The 23,261-nt window shown below is 44.5% G+C and overlaps 1 protein-coding gene across 1 annotated transcript in view; it reads left to right on the forward strand.

Moving 5' to 3' along the window:
- Positions 1-23,261, forward strand: part of NBEA (neurobeachin) — an 822,532-nt gene that overhangs the window by 399,475 nt on the left and 399,796 nt on the right. Inside the window, exons 36-37 of the mRNA XM_006874376.1 lie at positions 16,844-16,952; positions 20,679-20,845. Coding sequence (XP_006874438.1) covers positions 16,844-16,952; positions 20,679-20,845 — 276 coding nt within the window. The remainder of the gene's footprint in view (positions 1-16,843; positions 16,953-20,678; positions 20,846-23,261) is intronic.

The following is a 23,261-nucleotide window of genomic DNA, read 5'->3' on the forward strand; positions in this document are numbered from 1 at the left end:
ACTGTGCAGCCACATACTCAGGAAAATAGCCATTTTCTTTTCCAATACATAGAATCTCTCATCAGAATAGCACTCAGCAGCTCTTGTCAGATCTCATTGTGATAAGAAATGGTAGTCATTTTTTTCCATCTTTAGGAGACGAAGAGATTAAAAAAATTTATTTGTAAGGCTGCTTACTGTAAGATGTAGTAGCAGGAGAAGTTGGCTCATTTATTTCCACTGATGAGGACTGGGGTGCAGTCCTCAGTCAGGACAAGATACTGACTTAGAAAGATGCTGTGACTAATCCCATGGTCCTTAGCTTCTGATACTGTTTTCTTGTTCAGTGGTAAACTGTAGACTTGTTTTGTTTTTGTTTAGTATAAGATGCTGGGAATATAGAAATAATTTTATACACAATGTATTTCTTGAGAGTCTAATTCATAAATTCTCAATAATGCTCTTCGTGTCAAACCTGACTTCGGCTTCCCCTTTCACACCAACCATTTCTCTACAAAGGTAATCTGGGGGAAAGTGGAACATGAGCAGATGTGGATCAGTGGGCAGGAATGTAGCAAGTGTCCAGGCAGTGTCCAGGCAGTGTCCAGGCAGAGCCCAGGCAGTGTCCAGGCAGTGTCCAGGCTGTGTCCAGGCAGTGCCCAGACAGTGTCCAGGCTGTGTCCAGGCAGTGTCCAGGCTGTGTCCAGGCAGAGCCCAGGCAGTGTCCAGGCAGAGCCCAGGCAGTGTCCAGGCAGTGCCCAGCCAGTGTCCAGGCTGTGTCCAGGCAGTGCCCAGGCAGTGTCCAGGCAGAGCCCAGGCAGTGTCCAGGCAGTGCCCAGCCAGTGTCCAGGCAGTGCCCAGACAGTGTCCAGGCAGTGCCCAGACAGTGTCCAGGCAGTGCCTAGCCAGTGTCCAGGCTGTGTCCAGGCAGTGCCCAGGCAGTGTCCAGGCAGAGCCCAGGCAGAGCAAGCAGGCAGCCTGGTCGGAGCTGGGGCTGGGGCAGCAGCTGAGACAGCCCTGCTGTGAGGTCTTGGTAGAGACAGGCCCATGGCAGGGTGGTCCAGGTACCCATGCTCCCTAGTCTGCTGGGAAGACCCTAGAGGAAGGCCATCTTAAATGAGAAGGACGTGATGATCAGCAAATAGCCACGTGGGAAAAAATTCAATTAAAAAACAGAGGAATGCGATTCTGAGCAGAGGAGTCCCGGTGTGGCGCGAGAGGTTAATGCACTGGACTGCAAAGTCAGTCTGACTTCAATGTTGGCGGTTCAAGTTCACTAGCTGCTCCATGGAAACCCTATATAGGGTTGCTATGGGTAGGAACGGACTCGACGGCACTTTACAGAAACAACAACATTCTGAGTAGAAGGAATAGTGTAATGCAGAGGACTACTAGAAGCCTCAGAACGTAAATTATGGTGTTGGCAAATAATATGGAGTAGAGCACGGACTGCCAGCAGATGAAGAAATCTGTGTTGGAAAAGTGCAGGCGGAACGCTCCGTAGAAGCAGGATGTGCAGCCTTCATCCCACATACTTTGGACATGTTCTCTCTCAGGAGGAAGTAGTCCCTGGAGAAGGACATCATGCTTAGTAAAGTGGAGGGTCAGTGAGAAAGAGAAAGACCCCCAGTGAAGTGGAGCGGCAGTGGCGGCAGCAGTGGGCGTAAACAGAACAATTGTGAGACTGGGGCCGCTCTGGGCGGCGTTCCCTTCTGTTGGTCATGGGTCATGGGGTCATTGGAAGTCAGAACTGACTCAGTGGTTCCTAGCAACAACAACATGTGTCTGAAAAGCTGTCTTGACTCAGCCAAGGACTGTTCCAGTTTGGGCTGTGTGCCAGCCACATGGAGCCAGCATCTTGTCTTTAAGACCCTATTAGCAAGGCCAGGCCACAAGGGCTCGTCGGCTGTGTGTGCTGTGCTGGGGAGAATGGAAACGCAGTAGACAGAGCAGTGGTGTGAGTCAGTGTGCCTTTGTAAAAGCCTGCCGGGCATGCAGTGTGGCAAATGGACGCTCGGCTTCAGAGCCAGAGCACGGATAGCCAAGCTTTCAGTCATCTTGTTGAAGGGGGCGTTGTCATGGACTGGTAGTGACCCCGAGGATTGGAGAAGTGGACGAATTTGGGAATTCAGTCAGTATAACTGAACGTTGGGGGCGGCGGGGGGTGGAGGGGGAGGGAACCCCTGGATGGGCGTGTAGCCCGGGGCACTGAGACTGAGAGGCAGCATGGAGAGACATCCCCACCCCCAGGTCCACTCCATTTGTGTCACCTGAGAACTGTCCGAGGGGAGATACGGAGTGTCCAGCTGGTATGTGGGTCTCGGGCTGTCTAAGAAAGGATGGAGAGGGCAGTGCAGAACTTGGTCTCCATCTGCGTGCCGAGCTGTAGCTGAGGATGTAGAGGTGTAGATTAGTGTGTGGGTCTCAAAACTGATGGCGCACTGGTGAAGTGTTTGGCTGCTAGCCACAAGGTGGGCTGTTCAAACACACCAGCTGCTCGTGGAGGAGAGATGAGCTGGGGTGCTCCCGTACCCATTCAGAATCGGAGAAAGCCTAAGGCGGCAGCTCTTCTCTGTCCCCTAAGGCCTCTGTGAGTGGGTATCACTTCCGTGGTAGTGGGAAGGGTGTTTCGATGTGGGTCACAAGCTGTCCCCAGAAAGCAGGGATGGGGGGATCCAGAGCTCATTGTGAACCTACATGGCCCTCGATAGCCTAGTCATGAAGATCGGCATGTGCCTCCTGGAACACAGAGCACACACACACACTGTTGCGGTACACTTCGGCACACACTTGTCTTTCACTTTCATGGCACAAAGTACTATTTCTAATGGTCAAACGTGAAATAAAACACACACACACATTTTCTCCCCATTGTTAGAATATCAGTCTTTAATTTGCTCTTGTGGGAATAAAGATAAGAATCTTTAAGTGGAAATTGTTATAAATGTTTATCCTACTTAACAGCTACACTTGTGAATATAATTCATCAATCATCGCTGGAGAAAGCAATTGTGCACTTGTCTCCAATTAACAGACAAAACCAGTTGATGTATGTGCAGCTGATTAAAGTGCTCCCCAGGACAGACTGGAATGATGCACTGGATCATTTAAAGGAATCTAACAAAGGGTCTTTATAATTAAAACAAAGCAAGGGTAATGGGATGTAAAATTGCCTATAATATCTTGGCAATAATAATTGGATTTTAAATTATTAAAATGTGAATTAAAGAATGAGGTAAACGAGCAAGCTTTTTAAAAATTATGGGATTTGAGTGTTCCTTTGAACTAAATGAATGGTTTGCCTAAAATAAGCCTTTATCACTCTTTTGAAAGCATCTCTGATAATAATTCAATGACGATCAGCCTGAAAAAACAAAACCCAGATGTATCCGCGTCTATGCGGATGCAGTCCCTCCAGATGGCATGGCTGCAACCGCAGTGCCCTGTTGCCTTTAAACAATTGAACGTGGATTTTACTGTTTTACTTTTGATTTTTGTAAAAGCATATTTAAATAAAAGTCATAACTTCCAAAGCTGAGAGAGAAAGAAAACTTCAATATGCACATTTTTTGGTAGAGTTGAGATTCTGATTTCATTTTGAACCAGGGCTCCTTAGAAACACCCCAAAACAGGGCGCGTACTCTCCTTGTGTTCCCACGAAGGACTGCACCCATCCTTGTTCCACATGTTTCTCTGACTCATTTAATTCCTGCCTTAAATCAGTACGTAAAAAGGTCAAACACAGAAGAAGAATCTTATGCTTTACAGAATTGCTTGTTTGATTGTATCTAATTTCTCAATACTAACTTTAGAGCTTGACAATAAATACAATGTTATTTATCTAAAGTTAGGATAAGCAAATCTCCTTTAATAATTGCTACATTTGAAATGGTTTGTTCAAACCAATCTGTGTTGGAAGAAGTGCAGCCAGAGTGCTCCTTGGAGGCTAGGATGGCCAGACTTCGTCTCTTGTTTCTCATACTTTGGTCGTATTGTCAGGAGGGACCAGTCCCTGGAGGAGAGGGTATCATGTTTGGTAAGGTGGAGGGTCAGAGATTGTCACACTGGCAGCAATGATGAGTGCAATTGTGGCACCAGTTGTGAGGTTGGTGCAGGACCGGGCAGCATTCCATTCTGTTGGACGTGGCTCGCTGTGTGTCGGCACCGACTCGATGACACCTAACAACAACAACAACAACAACAAATAACAGGGATTGATATTTCCAAATGTACAGATCAAGGATTTGTTCTTGAATCTCATGTTAGCCGTATTTAAAACTGTATCTGTGAATATATTGTTTTTTAGTTTCGTTTTATCTCTTCTAATACAACTTTCTATACACATTCCTTCTTAACACCAGTATTTTAACTTTGGTGACAACTATATAGTATTCATAAAATACTAATAGGTCTTCATATTAAAAAACAAACAAAGGTAATCAGTATGAAGGGTACTCGACATTTTAGTATTTCCTCCTGTTTCCTAGAAACATGTACCTTTGTTTTGGTTCTTGGCATATTGATTGTGCTCAGCCCAGTCATATCCAGGTGATATGCCTTTATTAGAAAATGTCTGTGTCGTCTCTGCTGCCTTCTGACATACCTGCCCGCAAGTTGGCGACAGGGTTGCCGAGGGCTGGTCTCTGCATATGTGGAGGGTGTGTTACTTATGGACCAGCTGATGGGAGGCCGTGAGTGTGTGTGTGGCCAGGCCAGAGGTGAGGAGTGAAGGGTGAAGGGACCAGAGGAGAAAGCTAGCTAAGACCAGAGTCGACACTGGCTTCGGAACTGAAGGTTTCTCTTAGCAATAAAGAGTTATGGTTTCTCTGACTTGTAGGTGATGGCCAACAGTCTGCTTCCCGGTTGGTAATCAGGGACTGTACTGCCTCAGTTCCTCCCCTTCCACGTAGCAGACCTAGGTCCAGTGTCTGGCCAGGGCACCTCATACGTGGGCTCTACTTATCTGTCAGAGGCTGAGCTGCTGACCGTGGAATCAGCAGAGCTTCCAGGTAAACAGCGGGTCAGAAAGACAAAGGTCAACCTTAAAATAGGGATACAGGGCCTACGAGATGTTTGTGGGATACTGGAAGTACACGATAAGGGGATTTTTCTACAAACTTTTTGAAGTCCCCTTGTAAAGTAGGCACTTCCTGTGCCCAAATAGATCAAGAACAAAATAGAGGAAGCTCAACCATCAAGGACTTCATTCTTCTTGGATCAACTATCAACACTCGCGGAAGCAGCAGTCAGGAGATCAGAAGATGTATTGTATTGGGCAAATCTGCTGCACAGGAACTTTTTAAAGTGTTGAAGAGCAGAGATGTCAGCTTGAGGACTGAGGTGCGCCTGACCCAGGCCATGGTATTTTCAATAACCTCATATGGATGCAAAAGCTGGACAGTGAATAAGGAAGATGGTAGAAGAATTGATGTCTTTGAGTTGTGGTGTTGGAGGAGAATACTGAAAGTGCCATGGACTGCCAAAAGAACCAATAGATCTGTTTTGGAAGAAGTGCAGCCAGAGTGCTCCTTGGAGGCCAAGATGGCTAAACTTCGTCTCTCATGCTTTGGACACATTGTCCAGAGAGAACAGTCGATGGAGAAGGATGTCATGCTGGGTAAGGTGGAGGGTCAGAGAAAAAGAGGAAGACCCCCAACGAGACGGATCAGCCAGGTGGCATCATTGATGGCATCAAGTGTGGCTGCGGTATTGAGGTTGGCCCAGGATCGGACTTGATGGCACCTGACAACAACAACAACAACAACCATCCAACATATAGATAAAACCCGTCAGGAAAGATAACAAGGGTGCTACCAAAGGTTAGGCAATGAAATTTTCAAACTTAAATTATTATGTAAGCAAGTTCACAGAAAATACATAACTTCCCAAAACAGAATGAGGAGCAACTGAAGCCTGAATGGTTCTTTAAGTATGAGAGAAATGTTATCAGTAAAAATCCATCCTACCAAGAAATCTCTAAAGGCCAAATGGTTGACAGGTACATAGAGCTTACCCAGTCAAACAGGATTCGCACACTACACAGACTCCCAGAGAATGGAGTTACGGCAAACGATCTTGCCTCGTTGAGGCCTGTGTAATCTTGATTCCAAAGACAAAAAATGTGCGAGAACAGAAAAGCATTGGCCAGTCTTAGTCATAAATTGGATGTTTAAAGCCGCACATTAAACCAAATTCAGCTGTGTATAACAATATAATACTTTCAGAGGGGGAAGGGGTGTTATCTCAGGAATGCAACACTTACTGCTTTAATATTTCTTTTCAAATATGACTCATTCCTCATATCAAAGGTAAGATCTTTATGATTACTTTAGTAAGTACAGAAAATTCAGTAACATGATTTTATAAAATAATACTCCTAACAAACACAGAATAGAAGAAGGGAAATGCACAGAGAACTTACATCTTTCCTTACAAAGCTAATGAACAAAGATTCTGAACGGTCTATTTCTTTGGCATATATTCATAGATATATGACATAAAACAATTTGTTGTAGAAGCAAGAAAATGCCAAATGCATGATTTAGCATAGTGTTTATTTTCTACATATTAAATTTAGTTATGTTTTGTTATTAAAGAAAAATTTCACGTGAATGAAATTGTTGTTGTTGTTGTTGTTGTTGTTGTTAGGTGCCATCGAGTCAGTACCGACTCATAGTGACCCTATGTACAACAGAACAAAACACTGCCCAGTCCTGGGGCAACCTCACAATTGTTGCCACACTTGAGCCCATTGACGCTGCCACTTTGCCAATCCAATTCTCTGGGGGTCTTCCTCTTTTTCTCTCACCCTCCACCTTACCAAATACAATATCCTCCAGCGACTGATTCCTCCTGACAATATGTCACAGGTAAACATCTTTCTGGTATCCTCTGCTTTCAGCCAAGATCCACCAGACATCAGCAATGATATCTCTCGTTCTACAGCCTCTTCTGAATCCACCTTGAACCTCTGGAAGTTCTCTGTCAATGAATGCTTGCAGCAGTTTCTGTATTACCTTTAGTAAAACTTTTCTCGCATGGAATATCAAAGAGACTGTCTGACAATTTCCGCATTCTGTTGGGATTTCGGTCTTTAGAATGGGCACAAATACAGATCTCTTCCAATCAGTCGGCCAGATAGTTGTCTTCCAAATTTCTTGGCAGAGATGAGTGAGTGCCTCCTGTGCCGCCTCACTTTCTTGAAAGATTAAAATTTTAATTCCATCAATTCCTGGTGCCTTGTTCTTTGCCAATTCTTTCAATGCACCTTGGACTTCTTCCCTCACTATCATTGGCTCTTGATCATATGCTACCTCTTGAAACGGTTGAACATTAACCATTTCCTTTTGGTACAGTGACTGTATTCCTTCCATCTTCTCTTGATGCTTTCTGCATCATTCAATAATTTGCCCAGAGAATCCTTCAATAATGAAAGTCAAGGCTTGAATTTTTTCTTCAGTTCCCCCAGCCTGAAAAATGATGAGCGTGTTCCTCCTTTTTGGTTTTCTAGCTCTAGATCTTTTCACATATCGTTGTAATACTTGACTTTGTCTTCTCGAGCTGACCTTTGATATTTTCTGTTCAGCTCTTGTACCTCCTTATTTCTTCCGTTTGCTTTAAAACCATCTCCACGCTGGAGAGAAAGTTACAGTGTCTTTCTGATATCCATTTTGATCTATTCCTCCTTTTTTGTGTTCTCAATGACTTTGTGCTTTCTTCATGTATGATGTTCTTGATGTCATCCCACAACTCTTCTGGTCTTCGGTCTTTAGTGTTTAATGTATCAAATCTGTTCTTCAGATGATCTCTAAATTCAGGTGGGCTATACTCAAGGTCATATTTTGGCTCTTATGGACTTGTTTTCATTTTCTTCAGCTTCAGTCTGAATTTGCATATGAGCAATTGATGGTCTGTTACACAATCTGCCCCTGGCCTTGTTTTGACCATCTTCTTGCCACAGATGTAGTCTATTTAGTTTCTGTGTATTCCATCTGGTGAGGTCCATGTATATAATTGTCTCTTATGCTGTATAAAGAAGGTATTTGAAATGAACAAATCATTGATTTTGCAGAATTCTGTCATGTGTTCTCCAGCATCATTTCTATCACCAAAGCTGTATTTTCCAACTACTGATCTTTCCTCTTTGTTCCCAACCTTTGCATTCCAGTCACCAGTAATGATCAATACATCTTAATTGCATGTTTGATCAATTTCAGATTGAAGAAGTTGGTAGAATTCTTCTGTTTCATCCTCACTGGCTTTAGTGGTGCGTACATTTGAATCATAGTGGTCTTTACTGGCCTTTCCTGTAGGTGTATGGATATTGTCCTGTCACAGTGTTGTACCTCATGACGAATCTGGATTCTTTCTGATAATGACTGCAACACCATTTCGCTTCAATTTGTCATTCCTGGCATAGTTTTATCATGTGGTTTTCAGATTTTAAATGGCCAATTCCAGTCCGTTTCAGCTATCTATGTTTATGCGTTCCATTTCAGTTTTTACAATTTCCATTTTTCCAGTTTTCCTAGATTCATACTTCGTACATTCGATGTTCCAGTTATTAATGGATGTTTACAGCTGTTTCTCTTCATTTTTCATGGTGCCCCATCATCAAATGATGGTGCTCTGGTAGTATAGTGGTTACGAATCAGGCTGCTAACCTCAAGGTTGGCAGTTCGAAACTACCAGCTGTTCTGCAGAAGAAAGATGTGAGGCTTTCTGCTCCCATAAAGATTTACAGCCTCGGAAACCCTGTGCAGGGTTGCTATGAGTCAGAACCGATTCCACAGTACTTAACAACAACATCAGCAAATGAAGGCCCTGCGGACTTTACTCCCACGGGCTTTACTCCATGTGTGTCATCACGGTCAACTCTACTTTGAGGTGGCAGCTCTTCCCCAGTCACATTTTGAGTGCCTTCCAACCTGAGGGGCTCATTTTCTGGCACTCTATCTGAAAGTGGTTCTCTTCTATTCAAAAGGTTTTCAGTGACTAAATATTCGGAAGTAGTTCTTCACTCCTTCCTAGTCTGTCTTTGTCTGGAAGCTCATCTGAAACCTGTCCACCATGTGTGACCCTGCTGGTATTTAAAATACTGGTGGCATAGCTTCCAGAACCACTAACTCACAAGCCACTGCAGAACAACAGACTGACAGATGTGTGGATGAGATCAGGATGGTAAAAACACGTCTGCCCCTCTTGAAACCCTTGTCCAAACAAACAGACTGGAAACAAATTCCAACTTCATCTTCTATGCGTTGTTGTGGTTGCTAGGCGTTGCCTGGTAGGTTCCAAGTCATTGTGAGCACATCTACAGCTGTTGATCTGTCACGTCTTCACAATGGTTTCTATGCTGGAGCCCTTGGTTGCAGCCACTGTACCAGTCCATGTCCCTGAAAGGGTCTTCCTGTTTTCTGCTGACCTTCTACTTTTCCCAATATGATGCTCTTCTCCAAGGACTGGTCCTTCAACGTAGATTTATTCATTCTTCTGGAAGTTCATGGCATATTTAGTATTTTTTACCAACACAGTTCAAAGGCATCAGTTCTTCCTATGTCTTCCTTTTGCGTGTATGTGAGGTCATTGAAAATACGATGGTTTACATCAGGTACATCTCAGTCTTCAAAATGACATCTTTGCTTTTTTAACACAAAAAGAGATCTTTGGCACCGATGAGCGCAATGTGGTATGCCATTTGATTTTCTGACCACTCTTTTTGGTGTTGATTGTGGATCCAAGTAAAGTGAAATCACAGACATCATCAGTCTTTTCCATTTGCCACACTGTTTATTGGTCCAGCTGTGAACTGTTTGTAGCTAGCTGCACAGCCCTAATGTGGGCTCTGGGAGGAGCCTAACATCACCTTTTTCCAGAGCACATGTGTCACGTGGTTCAAGAACTAAGTGAGAGTGATTGATGTGAAAAAACGGGCGAGGTGATGGGCTAGGACACAGAGACGGGTGAGGAAATGGTGTTTAGAAGAGGCGAATGTTTTATGGGGTTTTGTTTGGAGCATTCTCCTGAAGGGAGGTAAGATTACCTCATCCAGGTTGAGAAGGCCCCCATGATGAATGCTATTCTCCTGAAGGGAGGTAGGATTGGCTCTTACTGAGGCTGAAAAGACCCGGGTAGTGAATACTTTCCACTCTGTTGTGGTGTGTCCTTGATGAGAGCCAGCTTCAGACAGGAAGCTGTCTTATCACGTAAAGAAAGCATTCGTTCATAGATAGACATACCCTCTTGAGTGCAGGAGATGGGAGGACAGATGTTCAGATAAGTGATAGAATTTCTGTAGTGTTCCTGCGACAGGCCTAGTTCCTTACAACCCTTCCTCCCCCAGATGCCTCATTGCTTTGCTCCTGGGAATGGAACTGCCATGGGCTTCTCTTACTGCTGTCTTCCGGTAATCGATTTAAATGCCGTAATTTGTACTAATTCGTACATAGTAAATTTCTGGCTTCCTCCAGCGGCCAGTAGACACACAGACATTAACAATCAGTTCTAATATCTCGAATCTCTCCTGTCCTTTAAAGCCTCTGAAATCTAGGCCAACAGTGCCATCAAGAGTCCCATTCTGAGTTGGCTAGAGACTTCCTTTAATTTTGTGTGTTTTCTCGGCTGGCTCCGTGTCTACATGGTGGTCTGCTCCCCCACACTAATCATAGGGGACTTGGAATCTTTTTTCCGAAGCATTAAGAGATTTGCTTCACCTTTTCACCCTCTGGATTATCTGTTGTGAACTTTGGGGTGATGCTCCCGTTGGGGTGGCCTGTGTGCCTCCAGGAACCAGAGCGATGACTACTGCATGTTCCTAGGTACACGTCCACTTGTCTTGCTACGCCACAAGATTTCAGGGCACCACTGGGTGTCCTCAAACAGGACGAAGCTCCTGGTCCTAGAGCAACAAGCTCTTTGTGACCCCAAGCCCACCCTAGAGTGGATTCTGAAGAGCTCTCTGCTGAGGCCCCCATTCCGTGCCGCTCTGCCTGCCATGACTGATTTACAGACCTTTCACATGATTTTGTGGAAGATGCAGTACAGATACGACAAATAGTGTGGGGAAAAGATAGTATATTTCAAGACTGTGTGGGACTGGGCAGTGTTTTGTTCCGTTGCACGACGGGTCACTGTGAGTTGGAAACAACTCAATGGCACCTAACAACAACAACCACAGAATCCAACCTTCCTATGTTAGAAAGAATAAAAGGATACAGTGCAGCCAGACTGACCTCAAAGACATACATAGCCTTTATAAAGTATACTTACAAACCGTTTAGAAATACAAGTATAGGACTGGTTTCTTCTTCGTCTTTTACTTATACATGTTTGTCATGGAAAAACAGAAGTGTGCCATGAGTTAACAAAATGTAATAAGTACTACAGGAAGGATTACTATGAGTTTGTATTAAGTACCTAAAATTTTTTTAATTAACTTAATTTCATTCTGATTCAAATTATGACAGCTATGTTGTTGTTGTTGTTGTTAAGTGTCATTGAGTTGGTTTTGACTCTTAGCAAACCTGTGCAGGGTTTCTGAGGAGCAGCTGGTGGGCTTGAATGGCTGACCTTGTGGTTTAAACCAATCGTGCAGTCCAGTGCATTATCCTGCAGTACCACAGAAGGACAACAGGAAAAGATGACTGATTAACAGTCTTGTTCATTGTTGTCTTTGCTGTGTGCTGTTAAGCTGCTTCTGACTCATAGCCACCCTGTATTGCGTTTCTTTGATGTAGTATTCTGGGGAGCAGCTGGCGAGTTTGAACTGTTGACCTTTCCATTAGTAGTCCAGTGCTTATCCTACAGCTCCACACCAGGACTCCTCTTAATAATCGTTGTTGTTGTTGTTAAGTGCCGTCGAGTTCGGTTCGAACTCATAGCAACCCTCTATAGGGTTTCCAAGGAGCAGTTGGTAAGTTTGAACCTGCGACCTTGCAATTCAAACCGACCTTGAGCTCGAGTGCCTATCCTGTAGCACCTTGTTAATAGTGCTTGGTTTTCTTCTTTACTTTTATAGTAAAGTATAAGGAAATTTTCATTTTAACCATTTCTCAGTGTCCAATTCAGTGACATTAATTATATTTGGAGTCCTGGTATGGCGCTGTGGGATAATGCACTAGACCGCAAGATCGGTGGTTCAAATTCACCAGCTGCTCCTCAGAAACCTCATTACAAGGTCGCTCTGAGTCGGAACCGACTCGATGGCACTTACCAACTACAATTATATTTGTCATGTTGTGCAACCTTCACCACTAGTTTTGAAAGTGTTTCATCACCCAACAGACTCTCCATGTCCCTTATGCATTAACCTCCCCTCCTCCCAACCACTGGTGACCACGAGTAAGTGCTGTCTGTTGTAGATCATTTATATGGCATTGTGGTTTCAGGTTCCTTCTGGCCACCCATGTCAGGACGTGCTATTTTATGGCTCATGAAGTGCAGTGTGACTCCGTGTACCTACTGCTTGTAGAATTCCTCTGGTGATGGGCACTTGAGTTGTCTCCACCTTTTGTCTGTTGTGGATAGTGCTTCAGTGGACATGGGAGAACAGTCTCTGTTGAGGTCCCTCTTTCAAGTCTATTGGGTCTGTATCCAGGAGTGGACTCTGGGTTGTTTGGTTGTCCTGTGTTCAGTTTAGACACACTGATTCTCACGATGGCTGCACTATTTTACATTCACTCCAGCAGTGGATGAGGATTCTAACTTTTCCACACCCTCACTGACATTTATTTTCCATTTCTGTGATACCAAGTATCTGCGTGGATGTGAAGTGATCCTTTACCTTGGTTAGATTTACAGGCCTGGGGTGGCGCTATAGGACCGCAAGGTCGGCAGTTCAAACCCAACAACTGCTCTCAGAAACCACTCTGAGTCGAACCAACTCGATGGCACACAACTACTGGAGCCTTAGCGCTGAACCAGAATGTTGGTGGTTCAAGCCCACCAGGCGCTCAGCAAGAGAAACATGAGGCTGTTTGCTTCCGTAAAAACTCAGAGCCACAGAATTCTAAAGAGCAGTCTAGTCTATTTTGTCCTATGGGGTCGCTATGAGTAGGAACTGACTCAGTGACAGTGGGTTTGGTTTGGTTTTGGGGGCTAGCTAACTGAGGTTGAACATCTTCTCATGTGCTTTGGGGTCAGTTGTGTGTCTTCTGTGGAGAAATATCTGTTCAAGTCCTTTTTGAGTTGTGTGTCTTTTTGTTGCAATGGTTGTAGGCGGTCTTAGTATCTTCTCAATATTAAACCATTAACTGACGCAGCTTACCAACGAGGTGTCTAATCCTGTATGGATAATAAGACACGATTAACATACAGAAATGACCAATGGACAGTGGATGGATGTATTCTAACTGAATTGGAAAAATCATGAATAAAGGAATGGGAACTACTTTGTAAACTTGACTTTTAAGGAAAGCGCTGAAGGATTTGAAGTTAGCTTTTAAAATATCCTTTGAGTAATTGTTTATTGCGAAAGAAAATCTGTAAGAAGATGTGAAAGCACGTAATCTTTGATTTTAATGGACAATGAAAGTAATTAAAGAATTCATGTTGAAACTCCCTACCGAGGACAGTGACAGAAGTAAACAAATGTAAATAAAGCTTTTGCTTTTTAAGATATTTATGAGTTGATAAAGATACATTATGAAAAAGTATGCCAATTTTTTTAAAACAATGATCTGGGGCAAGTGTTGAGCTCTGGTTTCCTGCGTTTAAACATGAAGGTCATGGTCTGCCCACTGAGAGTCCTGTGGGAATCCGGCATGAAATGTAAATCAGCTAGGTGCTGCCCAGCTGTGGACACAGCGCCGACAGACCCCGGTTGTGATGATGAGCAGCGTTTTCCTCATGAGTGTCGTCATTTTCACGTGGTAGACCTCGGGACGTAAATACGAAATGCGCAGTGTAGGTAGGCACGAGGAAGGGCTCTGCCCTGAGGGTTGTCCCTCCCAGATGACTGAGCACTAAATGGATTAAGACCAGAAAGTGAGTGACAAAGAAAAGGCCAGTTTGGAACCAAAGCTGCATAGAAAGAAGTGTGGGTGACGGAGGTGACAAAGTCTATTAGAGCCACACGCTAGCTGGTCCACATTCCACACTCAGGAGTTAGCTTATCAGCCAGGGAAGAGTTGCCGGTTTCTGAGAAGGGGAAGCGTGCACCTGTGGCTTCACTTTGTCAAGTAGCCACGTGTAGAAAGGACAGGAATACTGGACGTCTGGACCATTGTTCCTACCTGTCCTATCTTTTCTGAGGGCAGTGGAGGTAGAAAAGAGGACAACATGCGCGAAATTGCTATCACAATGAGCAGAGCTGGACAAATAACTGTACGATAAAATCCAACAATCTTTTACTAAGTAAAACTATCAAAATGTGGCGCTGTGTTTTCTTGAGGCATCTTCCATCTGGGTCGCCACACTTCTGAAGGCAGTGTTTCCATCTCTCTGACTCTTTCCCAGAGTCCTCTGGGCTCTACAATTTACACCAAGTCAAAACAGCAGAGTTAGCATCCTCGAGAGACTCAGACTGTGTTCCTCTGAAATGAGAGTTTGGGGAACTCACAACTTTCTTGGACTTTTTCTCACTTGTATAGTTTTCAGTTTTCTTTACATTCTTATGTAGTAAACCCTAGTTTTGTTTCCTTTGAAAAAGATGACCCCTTTGGGATTAATAAAAAACAGCTGCCATGACCTTCTAATCTGACCTCTCTGGCTTGAACTGAACCTGACCCAGCAGATCCCCTCAGAAGCCACTGTTCCGATTGGACCGTTTATTTTGGAAGCCAATAATGAGACAAGTGTGCTCCTGAGCAAACTTGCGAGCTTCTCTGCAACCCTCCACTGATGGCAGAGACTTCTGAGCATGGTTTGTTTGGAATAAGCCCATGCATGTATGAACTCGAAGCCTAGTAACAGTAGTCCAGTATAACCATAAGGTTGGCGGTTCAAGACCACTAGCCACTCCTTGGAAACCCTATGCAGACTCGCATGAGTCTGAACCAACTCGATGACACTTACCAACAACATAGGGCACTATAGAACTGCCCCTTAGGGTTTCTCAAACTGTAAATCTTTGAGGGCTCAGGCAGCCTCATCTTTCTCCCATTGAGTAGCCAGGTGGCTTTGAACCTCCGACCTGGCGGTTAGCAGCCCAACGTCTGACACACAGCACCACCAGGCCTCCTTTTGGAGGAATCAATTCTGAGAGAAAAACTATTGTGTTCTTAAAGGCTGAATGTGAGGGCTGGGTCCTGTATCTAGGTGACAGGTACAGTAGTAGGTGCTTATAAATGCACGTGGCCATGTGTGGGGAGAGGGGAGTTAGAGAGCTCTCCGGGGGTGACGGCTGGATCTACAGTGAACCAAAACATCAGAAATTAGCACTGAGATCTCACCAAGGACAGAGCCTTCTAAAGAGACAGACAGTAATCAGGAGGGAGGGCAGAGAACCAAAAGTGACATTGGAATTCATGAGCAACTGCAGAGTGTGTCAGAAGAACAGGCGCGGAACAGATTGAGACACTGCAGAGAGCACTCGTTCCACATTCAACAACAGACTTTATACGGTCACGGTCTAAAAATTGAAGGCTCATCCTCAAAAGCGTCAAAGGAGTCACATTAGAAAGTTCTGGATAGGATGGGAGAAAAAATGTACAACCAAACTCAAAATCAAAAAATCGACCAAGCTTACTGGTCAGGCACATGGGAGGAACCCCCGAGACTGCATCTTTTGTCGCTCCTCAGGCCCGGTATAAAACGCACCCGGTGTGGTTTACTTTTCATACTCGCAATAGACAGGTCTGGGAGGGGAGCAGTAACACTGGAGAGGTTCACACAAGTGAGGACAGTTGATCGTGTGAAACTGATGATAGGAGAGCACTGACCCGAGGCCCGAGTTCAGATGGGTCAGGAAAGGAGGAGGAATGGAAAGGGGAAACACACGAGGAAGTGGGATGAGTGATGTCACATTGAGTGGATTGCAGCCAGTGACGTGAAACAAAATGTGTGTGGATTGGTGAAGGGAAAACTGATTCTCTGCTCTGTAAACCTTCACGCTGTGAACTAGTCAGTTCAAACAATAAAGATGTCTCTGGCTTCTCATGAAGTGGCCCCGTCCAAGGATGTGCGTGAAGATGTCCAACCTGCTGCTCACTCCGAAGAGATGTGAACTTACTAAACATAAAACTAACCCATTACTTCATTGTGCACTGTTCCTGGGGCTTAATTTGAATATAATCATCTGAATATAATTTGAACTGACTCTTTTCATTTCATCTTCCATCATTTTATTTATATCGTACCACTTTATATGATCTGATTTTGAAATTCAGGAAACAAGTCCACTGACTGCTAATGGAAGTAACAAATGGTACAGCATAGGACAGTGTGACCAGTTCTTATCCTGGCCTAGTTCAGTATTTCAAATCTCTTCAAGTTATAAGTTGGTGCCTGAGTACTAGCAGAAGGGTTGTCGGTTCGAAGCCACCCAGAGGCTCCTCCAGAGGCAGATCTGTGTCTGAAAGGCCACAAGCCTAGAAAAAACTCTGGAGCAGTTAAAATGGAGTCAACAGCAACTAGTTAAAAATATGTTCACTGATTTTGTAGTCTAAGCACAAGGTTGGTGGTTCAAATCCACCAGCTGCTCCTTGGAAACCCTATCCTATACAGGTTGCTATGTCTCAGACCTGACTTGACCGCACTTAGCAACAACAACACTATTTGTAAGGAGCCCTGGTGTGGCTCTGTAGGATAAGCACTGGACTGCTAACTGAAAAATTGGCGTTCAAGCCCACCAGCCGCTCCTGAGAAACCCTACATAGGGTGTTTGGAGTCCAAAGTGTGGGACTAACGGCCGGTGCTCTCTCTCTAGGTTACTGTGTCACGCTATGAAGGATCACATTGTGCGCGTTGCCAACGAAGCCGAGTTTATTTTGAACAGACAGCGAGCTGAGGATGTGCACAAGCATGCGGAGTTCGAGGTGAGGTCTGGGCACTGGGCTCCTTTCTGTGTTTCTGTTAAAATGAGGACAGCTTCAGCGAAGGCATGTCCGCTCCCATTGGTGAAATGCCACACGGAGGACGGTTCATGTTCACCTCATTTACTATGAGAAGAAAACCCCTCCCTGCTGTCCTTAGTCACCTGGATGGTTTTCCTGAATTCTTGTTGTGAAGTGGCGTCTAGTCGGCTCTGACTTGTAGCGACCCTGTGTAGGGTTTCTGAGGAGCGCCTGGTGAATTTGAACCATGGACCTTGTGGTTTGCAGTCCAGTGCTGATCCTCCAGGGCCAGGCCAGGACTCCTTTCCTGATGTACTGGAGCCTTCAAGGCAGCCACGTGATGCTGCGGTTACTTAGAATGACTTCCCCAAGCCGGCCCTGGGCAATTGGGGGTCTGAGAAGCCCCTAGCTGGAAAGACTGTGCTGAAACATTCAGTCCTTTTTCCTACAGAGCTGTGTACGTCGGTGGGATTTCAGAAGGTAAACTTAGCTTGTGCTTTATTTTTTTTGTCCAAGTTGAAGCATTGCCATCGTCTCGCTAATCAAAAGCTTCAGTTATGAGCAGACTACCAGTTACAGTGCAGGCATGTGTCGAGGAGGCTCTGGTAGCAGACTGGTGGGCTGCTAACGGCAAGGTCAGCAGCTCGAGTCTACCAGTCACTCCGCGGGAGACAGCTGAGGCGTTCTGTCCCTGTAAAGATTTACAGCCTCAGAAACCCTGTCCAGGGCTGCTGTGTGTCGGACCGGACTCCACGGCACACCACCTCCACCACCAAATATACAAAGGGGCATCAGAAAGTTCGTGGGGAAATGCCGTTGTTCTTCTCATTCTGTTTGCCATGAACTTTTAGAAGCCCCCTTGCAGAGATGATGAGCTAGCAGAGATTTGAGATATTACATATGAAGGGGCTTCCAAAAGCTCTCGAAGCCCCCTCATATCTATGAGCTTGGTCTGTTGGTGCCATCGAGTCAGTGCGACTCAAAGCAACCCTGTGTGCACAGGGCTTCTGAGGAGTGGCTGGGACGTTTGCACCACCCACAGTGCTTATCCTACAGTGCCACACCAGACCCCTATACACACACACGGAGGAGACCCTATACAGGGTCACTCTGAGTTGGAACCGACTGATGGCACATAGCAACAACAAATATCTCTCGTTTCTATGACATGTTCTCTGAAAAATTAAAGTACTGTGTTATTGTCTATTAATTTTTTTATTTTAAACATTCTTATTAAAATGTTGAACATTTTAATAACTATTTGCTGTTACCTGTGTCTCCTCAACACAACAAATCCATACTTTAAGTATAGCATTTACATGGTATCTCAATTCATCCCAATGTGCTAATCAGATGAGTTTCTGAAATACCAAGGTGGTCTGAAGTTTCTCTTAGACCGAGCCCTCCGTGGCTGTGTAAACCACCCTACCTCCCCCCACCAGTGCTTCCCCTACACACCCTGGGAATGGGTGCCGCAGCGTCAGTTTTGATGAGGCCTTTATCTTCATAAACCAGCTCTCTGAATGGTCCCACTGATACAGTGTGTCTAGGTATAGTCAGTACAGTTACAGTACGTCTGGCTGGCCAAGAAGTGTGAGACACAGCCATCTGGTTTTGTTTCAAACGCACATGTTGTTGTTAAGTGCCATCAAATCAGTTTTGACTCATAGCGACCCTGCATACATTTTCTGAGGAGTAACTGGAGGATTTGAACCGCCAACCTTGCAGTTCAAACCAGCCTTAAGGTCCAGTGCATTACCCACCACGCCATGCCTGGACTACTTCCTTTTGCGAGGTGAGACTATATAGACACTTGTCAAATGGAATAGTGGCGACCTTATTTTGAACTTTAATAAAAGTACATTTACAGTGAAATCGTGAAGTGAAGTTTTGTATCTCCTGTCAACAATCAATGGCATTAGGTATGTCTCAGGGCAAAAAGGAAACACTGAGAGAACTGTTCTCAGGAGGCTACGCTCTGCCCTGAGACATCTCAGAACTCTAAGCCAACTTGGTATATTCGTTTACCTTTCCCCTCTGCTGGTCCCTTCTGGTGAGAACATTAACCAAGTCCCTGCTGGTCAGTCTTGGGTCCATCTGACTAACAGTCAGTCAGTCCGAATGCTTTGTGGAAGTAAGCAGGGAAGCACTTTAAGCAGATTTCTGACCAGCTAGTCATTAGTGACAAGCTTTCACGCATGCTGACACAGGTGGTGGGGTTCTGGTGACGCTGCAGGGTAAGCACTGGGCTGCTAACTGCCAGGTCGGAAGTTCAAACCCGCCAGGCGCTCCTGGGAAACCCTGTACAGGGTGACTCTAAGTCAGAACCGATTGGACGGCACTTCACAACAAGACAGACAAACAGAGGTGGCGTTTGGTTGGGGCCGTTGGGCATACAGTGGATTTTCCAAATACTAAACTTGGTCATCCTTAGCTAGAGCTCTGCCAGGAAATGCATCGATACATCATGGGGCTCCCAAAAGTTTGTGGAAAAATTCCAATGTCTTGGAATTCCATATCCACAAACATCTGAGATCCCCTCATTTGTGGGTGTAGCCTCCCACACTTAGCGTTTGACAGAAGTGATGACTTTTACTAGAAATTTCTGAGGAATTTCCCTGTCTCTCGTATGAGCCTGTAACAAGGAGAAGTTAGGTAGAGATGGGCACTGCACAGTTAAGTCCCTCTCGTTAGCCACTGTAATTGTTAAGGAAGAAAAATGAAACTTTAATTTCACTCTCCAATGAGCTAATGAAATATTAACCTCATTACTGAGGCAGACCATTGTACTAATTGGTGATTCCCTGTACCAGAAGATAAATTGGAGAATGAATTAATCCTCCTTAGAGGAGGACTGTAGGACTAGGCCTCGGCAGGAGCTGACCTGTAGGGTAGATGGACGTAAAGGACAGGATCAGATACCGTCAATAAACTGGGATTTTTCTCAGCACTGATGAATGCCGGCTCCTTCAGGGCCTTCACAGATGGATGAGTTGTAGTTTCTCCCAGCTCTGTCATTCTTGGTACATACTCTGTGATGTTAACGTTTACAGTCAAGGCCCCGTTTACAAAAATGATGATATAAAAAATGAGACATCGCTAATGATGTTCATACTGAATCTTTTGTTACACAAAGGGGTCCAGTGATCAGCTCTGCAGCTGATACCAATGAGTTTGAGCACACGACTGCTGAGGCAGCAGATTACGGTGGGAAGAAAAGATCAGAACCAGGAGGATTCACTGGGAGAGTCTTTGCAGACGTTTGATGCAAGGGTTGGGAGGGAAAGAGCGAAGGGTTTGTCTCAACTCCTTGTTTTATAAATATGACCTTGAATAAAATGATGAGAATGAGTGTGTCTAAAGTTTTCACAAAACCCAGGCCTGAATCTCGGAATCAGTGAGTTTTCCTTCTGCGCACTTTGCCAGGCATGAGCTGTATAAGACTAACTCAACCAGTGATTTTCTGTTTGTTTAATATTATACAAATCCTCTTACCCACACTTTACATACAAACAGATTGTACAAAACATTATTTTTGCCACTTTGAAAGGTTAACAACTGTATGCACCTTTAGAACAAACTGTAAAAAGATGACAGTTCTTAGTTTTGAAATTAAGTTACTATTGTCCTCTGGCGTCAAGTCAGACCTCGTCTCGAACGTGAGACAGTGGAAAGGTTCATCCTGGTGCCACCTTTGTGTCTCTGCAGTCGCAGTGCGCCCAGTACGCTGCCGACAGACGAGAGGAAGAGAAGATGTGTGATCACCTCATCAGTGCTGCCAAGCATCGCGATCACGTCACCGCCAACCAGCTGAAGCAGAAAATCCTAAACATTCTAACCAACAAGCATGGAGCCTGGGGGGCCGTATCTCACAGGTGAGCGCAGAGAGACCAGGGACAAATGAGAACTGACGAGGCCATTGAAACAGGGAAAACTAGGCTGACCTATTTGGAAAATGTGTAGAAAATACGATGGCAATATGTACTGCTTGGCTTTTTTTTTCATGAAATCTTAAGTAATACTTGTTTAGGATGCTTTAAAAGGAAGCCTGACCTTTTCTAAGTAGCCCCAATGGATGTTTTGGGTAAATAATAGGGTGCAGTCTAACTCAGGGGGTGGTAAAACTATTGTTAGACTGCTGATTCTCCTGGGGAGTCGTGGTGTCGCGGTAGGATGAATGTGGGACGGCAAGGTCAGCGGTTCAGACTCTCCAGCTGCTCCTCTACAGGGTGGCTGTGAGTCGGAACCGATTCAACAGCACCTCACAACAACGTTTCTCATGGAGCATAGTGGGTTACACATTGGGCTACTAACCACAGAGCCCCCAGCTGTTCCTCAGGAGAAAGACAAGGATTTTTGATCCTCTCAACAGTTCCACTCAGAAGGCCAGGTCGCTGTGAATCAGCCCCAACTTGGCGGCCCCCAGCAGCAGGATTTGTGCATGGGAAATGGGAGTTAGGGTGCTGTGTGTGGTGTGAGGTGCGCATTTTTTAAACTTTCAGGGTCTCCTCTTCATACTGAGTAAACTTCTCTTTATGGTATTGGTAATGATATGGTTGTTTGTTGGTTTGTTTTCAGTGAAAACGTATTTGTTATTGTTGTTATTAAGTGCCTTGGGGTCAGTTCTGACTCATAGCAACCCTGTGTAGTGTTTCCTAGGAGTAGTTGGTAGGTTTGAACTGCTGACCTTGTGATTCTTAGTCAAGTGCTGATCCTACTTTAAAAAGTACTCTAAATGCTACTAAGGGAATAAAAGACTTCTGTGATTTTCTATACAATGTTCCCTCGGAATGATGGGACTTTCATCCTCAATTATGATCGCCATATTATAAAGTACAAGTAAAACCAAAATTAGTTGTTTTGTGAGCACCACGTCTTACTTTCGTATCTACAGAAATTTTTGTTTTCTAGAAAATTGGTAGTGAGGCAGGTCACTATACTAAGACCACTGATGTGTTTCATTTGTATATGTTCCTTTTGAATCCGCTAAATGGTTTATTGACTCTGTCTGGAAGAGTTGCGGGGATTGGTGAAATGGGAACAAGACACTATGAAGAGATTTCCAGTAGGTGTGATTCTGTCAGGAAAGGATTCCCAGAACATGACCAGGATACTATTTCACCATTGGACCTGGGAATTTCATGTGCAAGAATACTTTTCTATTAGTTTTGCATTTATCACACAGTGTCTTTGAAAATGGTCAACACTTGTCATTAGGTGCTATTGAGTTAGTTCCAACTCACAGAGACCCTGTATACAACAGAACAAAACACAGACCAGTTCTGTGTTATCCTCACAATCATTGTTAAGTTGGAGCCCATTCTTGAAACCACTGTATCAATTCATCTTGTTGTGAGGGGTCTTCCTCTTGTGGCACTGCAAGGTCAGTTTGAACTACAAGGTCAATGGTTCAAACCAACTAGCTGCTCCTTGGAAACCCTATAAAGAGTCCATATGAGTCGGAACCCACTCGACAGTACTTAACAAAATTAATACACTTTACCATTGTACTTTAAGGAAGAACTTGAAATGTTCTTTTTGACAATGAGTGCTACACCATTCCTCTTGAATTTCTAGTTCCTGGCATATTAAACTATATAATTGTCAGATTCAAAATGACCAATACCAGTCCATTTCAGTTTACTAATGCCTGAGACATCGATCTTTATGCATTGTTTCATTTTTGACAACTTTCAATTTTCCTAGATTTTTACTTCTTACATTCTGTGTTCCAATTAGTGATAGATGTCTACAGCCAGTTCTCTTTATTTGGTGTTGTACCCATCAGCAAATGAAGATCCTGAAAGCTTTTCTCCAGTCACGTCATCATGGTCAACTCTACTTTGAGGAGGCAGCTCTTCCCTAGTTGTATTTTGAGTGCCTTCCAACCTGAGGGGCTCGTCTTCCAGCACTATGTTGTTATTGTTAGGTGCCATTAAGTTGGTGTAGACTCATAGTGACCCTATGCACAACAGAATGAAACACTGCCTGATCCTGGGCCAACCTCACAATTGTTGCCACACTTGAGCCCATTGATGCTGCCATTTTGCCAGTCCATCTCGCTGGGGGTCTTCCTCTTTTTCGCTGACCCTCCACTTTACCAAACATGATCTCCATTTCCAGTGACTGGTCCCTCCTGGCAATATGTCCTAAGTATGAGAGACGAAGTTTGGCCATCCTGTCCGCCAAGGAGCACTCTGGCTGCATTTCTTCCAACACAGATCCGTTGGTTCTTTTGGCAGCCCATGGTACTTTCAATATTCTCCTCCAACACCATAACTCAAAAGCATC

This window comes from Chrysochloris asiatica, unplaced genomic scaffold (assembly GCF_000296735.1).
Source record: "Chrysochloris asiatica unplaced genomic scaffold, ChrAsi1.0 scaffold00272, whole genome shotgun sequence".
In the NCBI taxonomy this organism is placed as follows: domain Eukaryota; kingdom Metazoa; phylum Chordata; class Mammalia; order Afrosoricida; family Chrysochloridae; genus Chrysochloris; species Chrysochloris asiatica.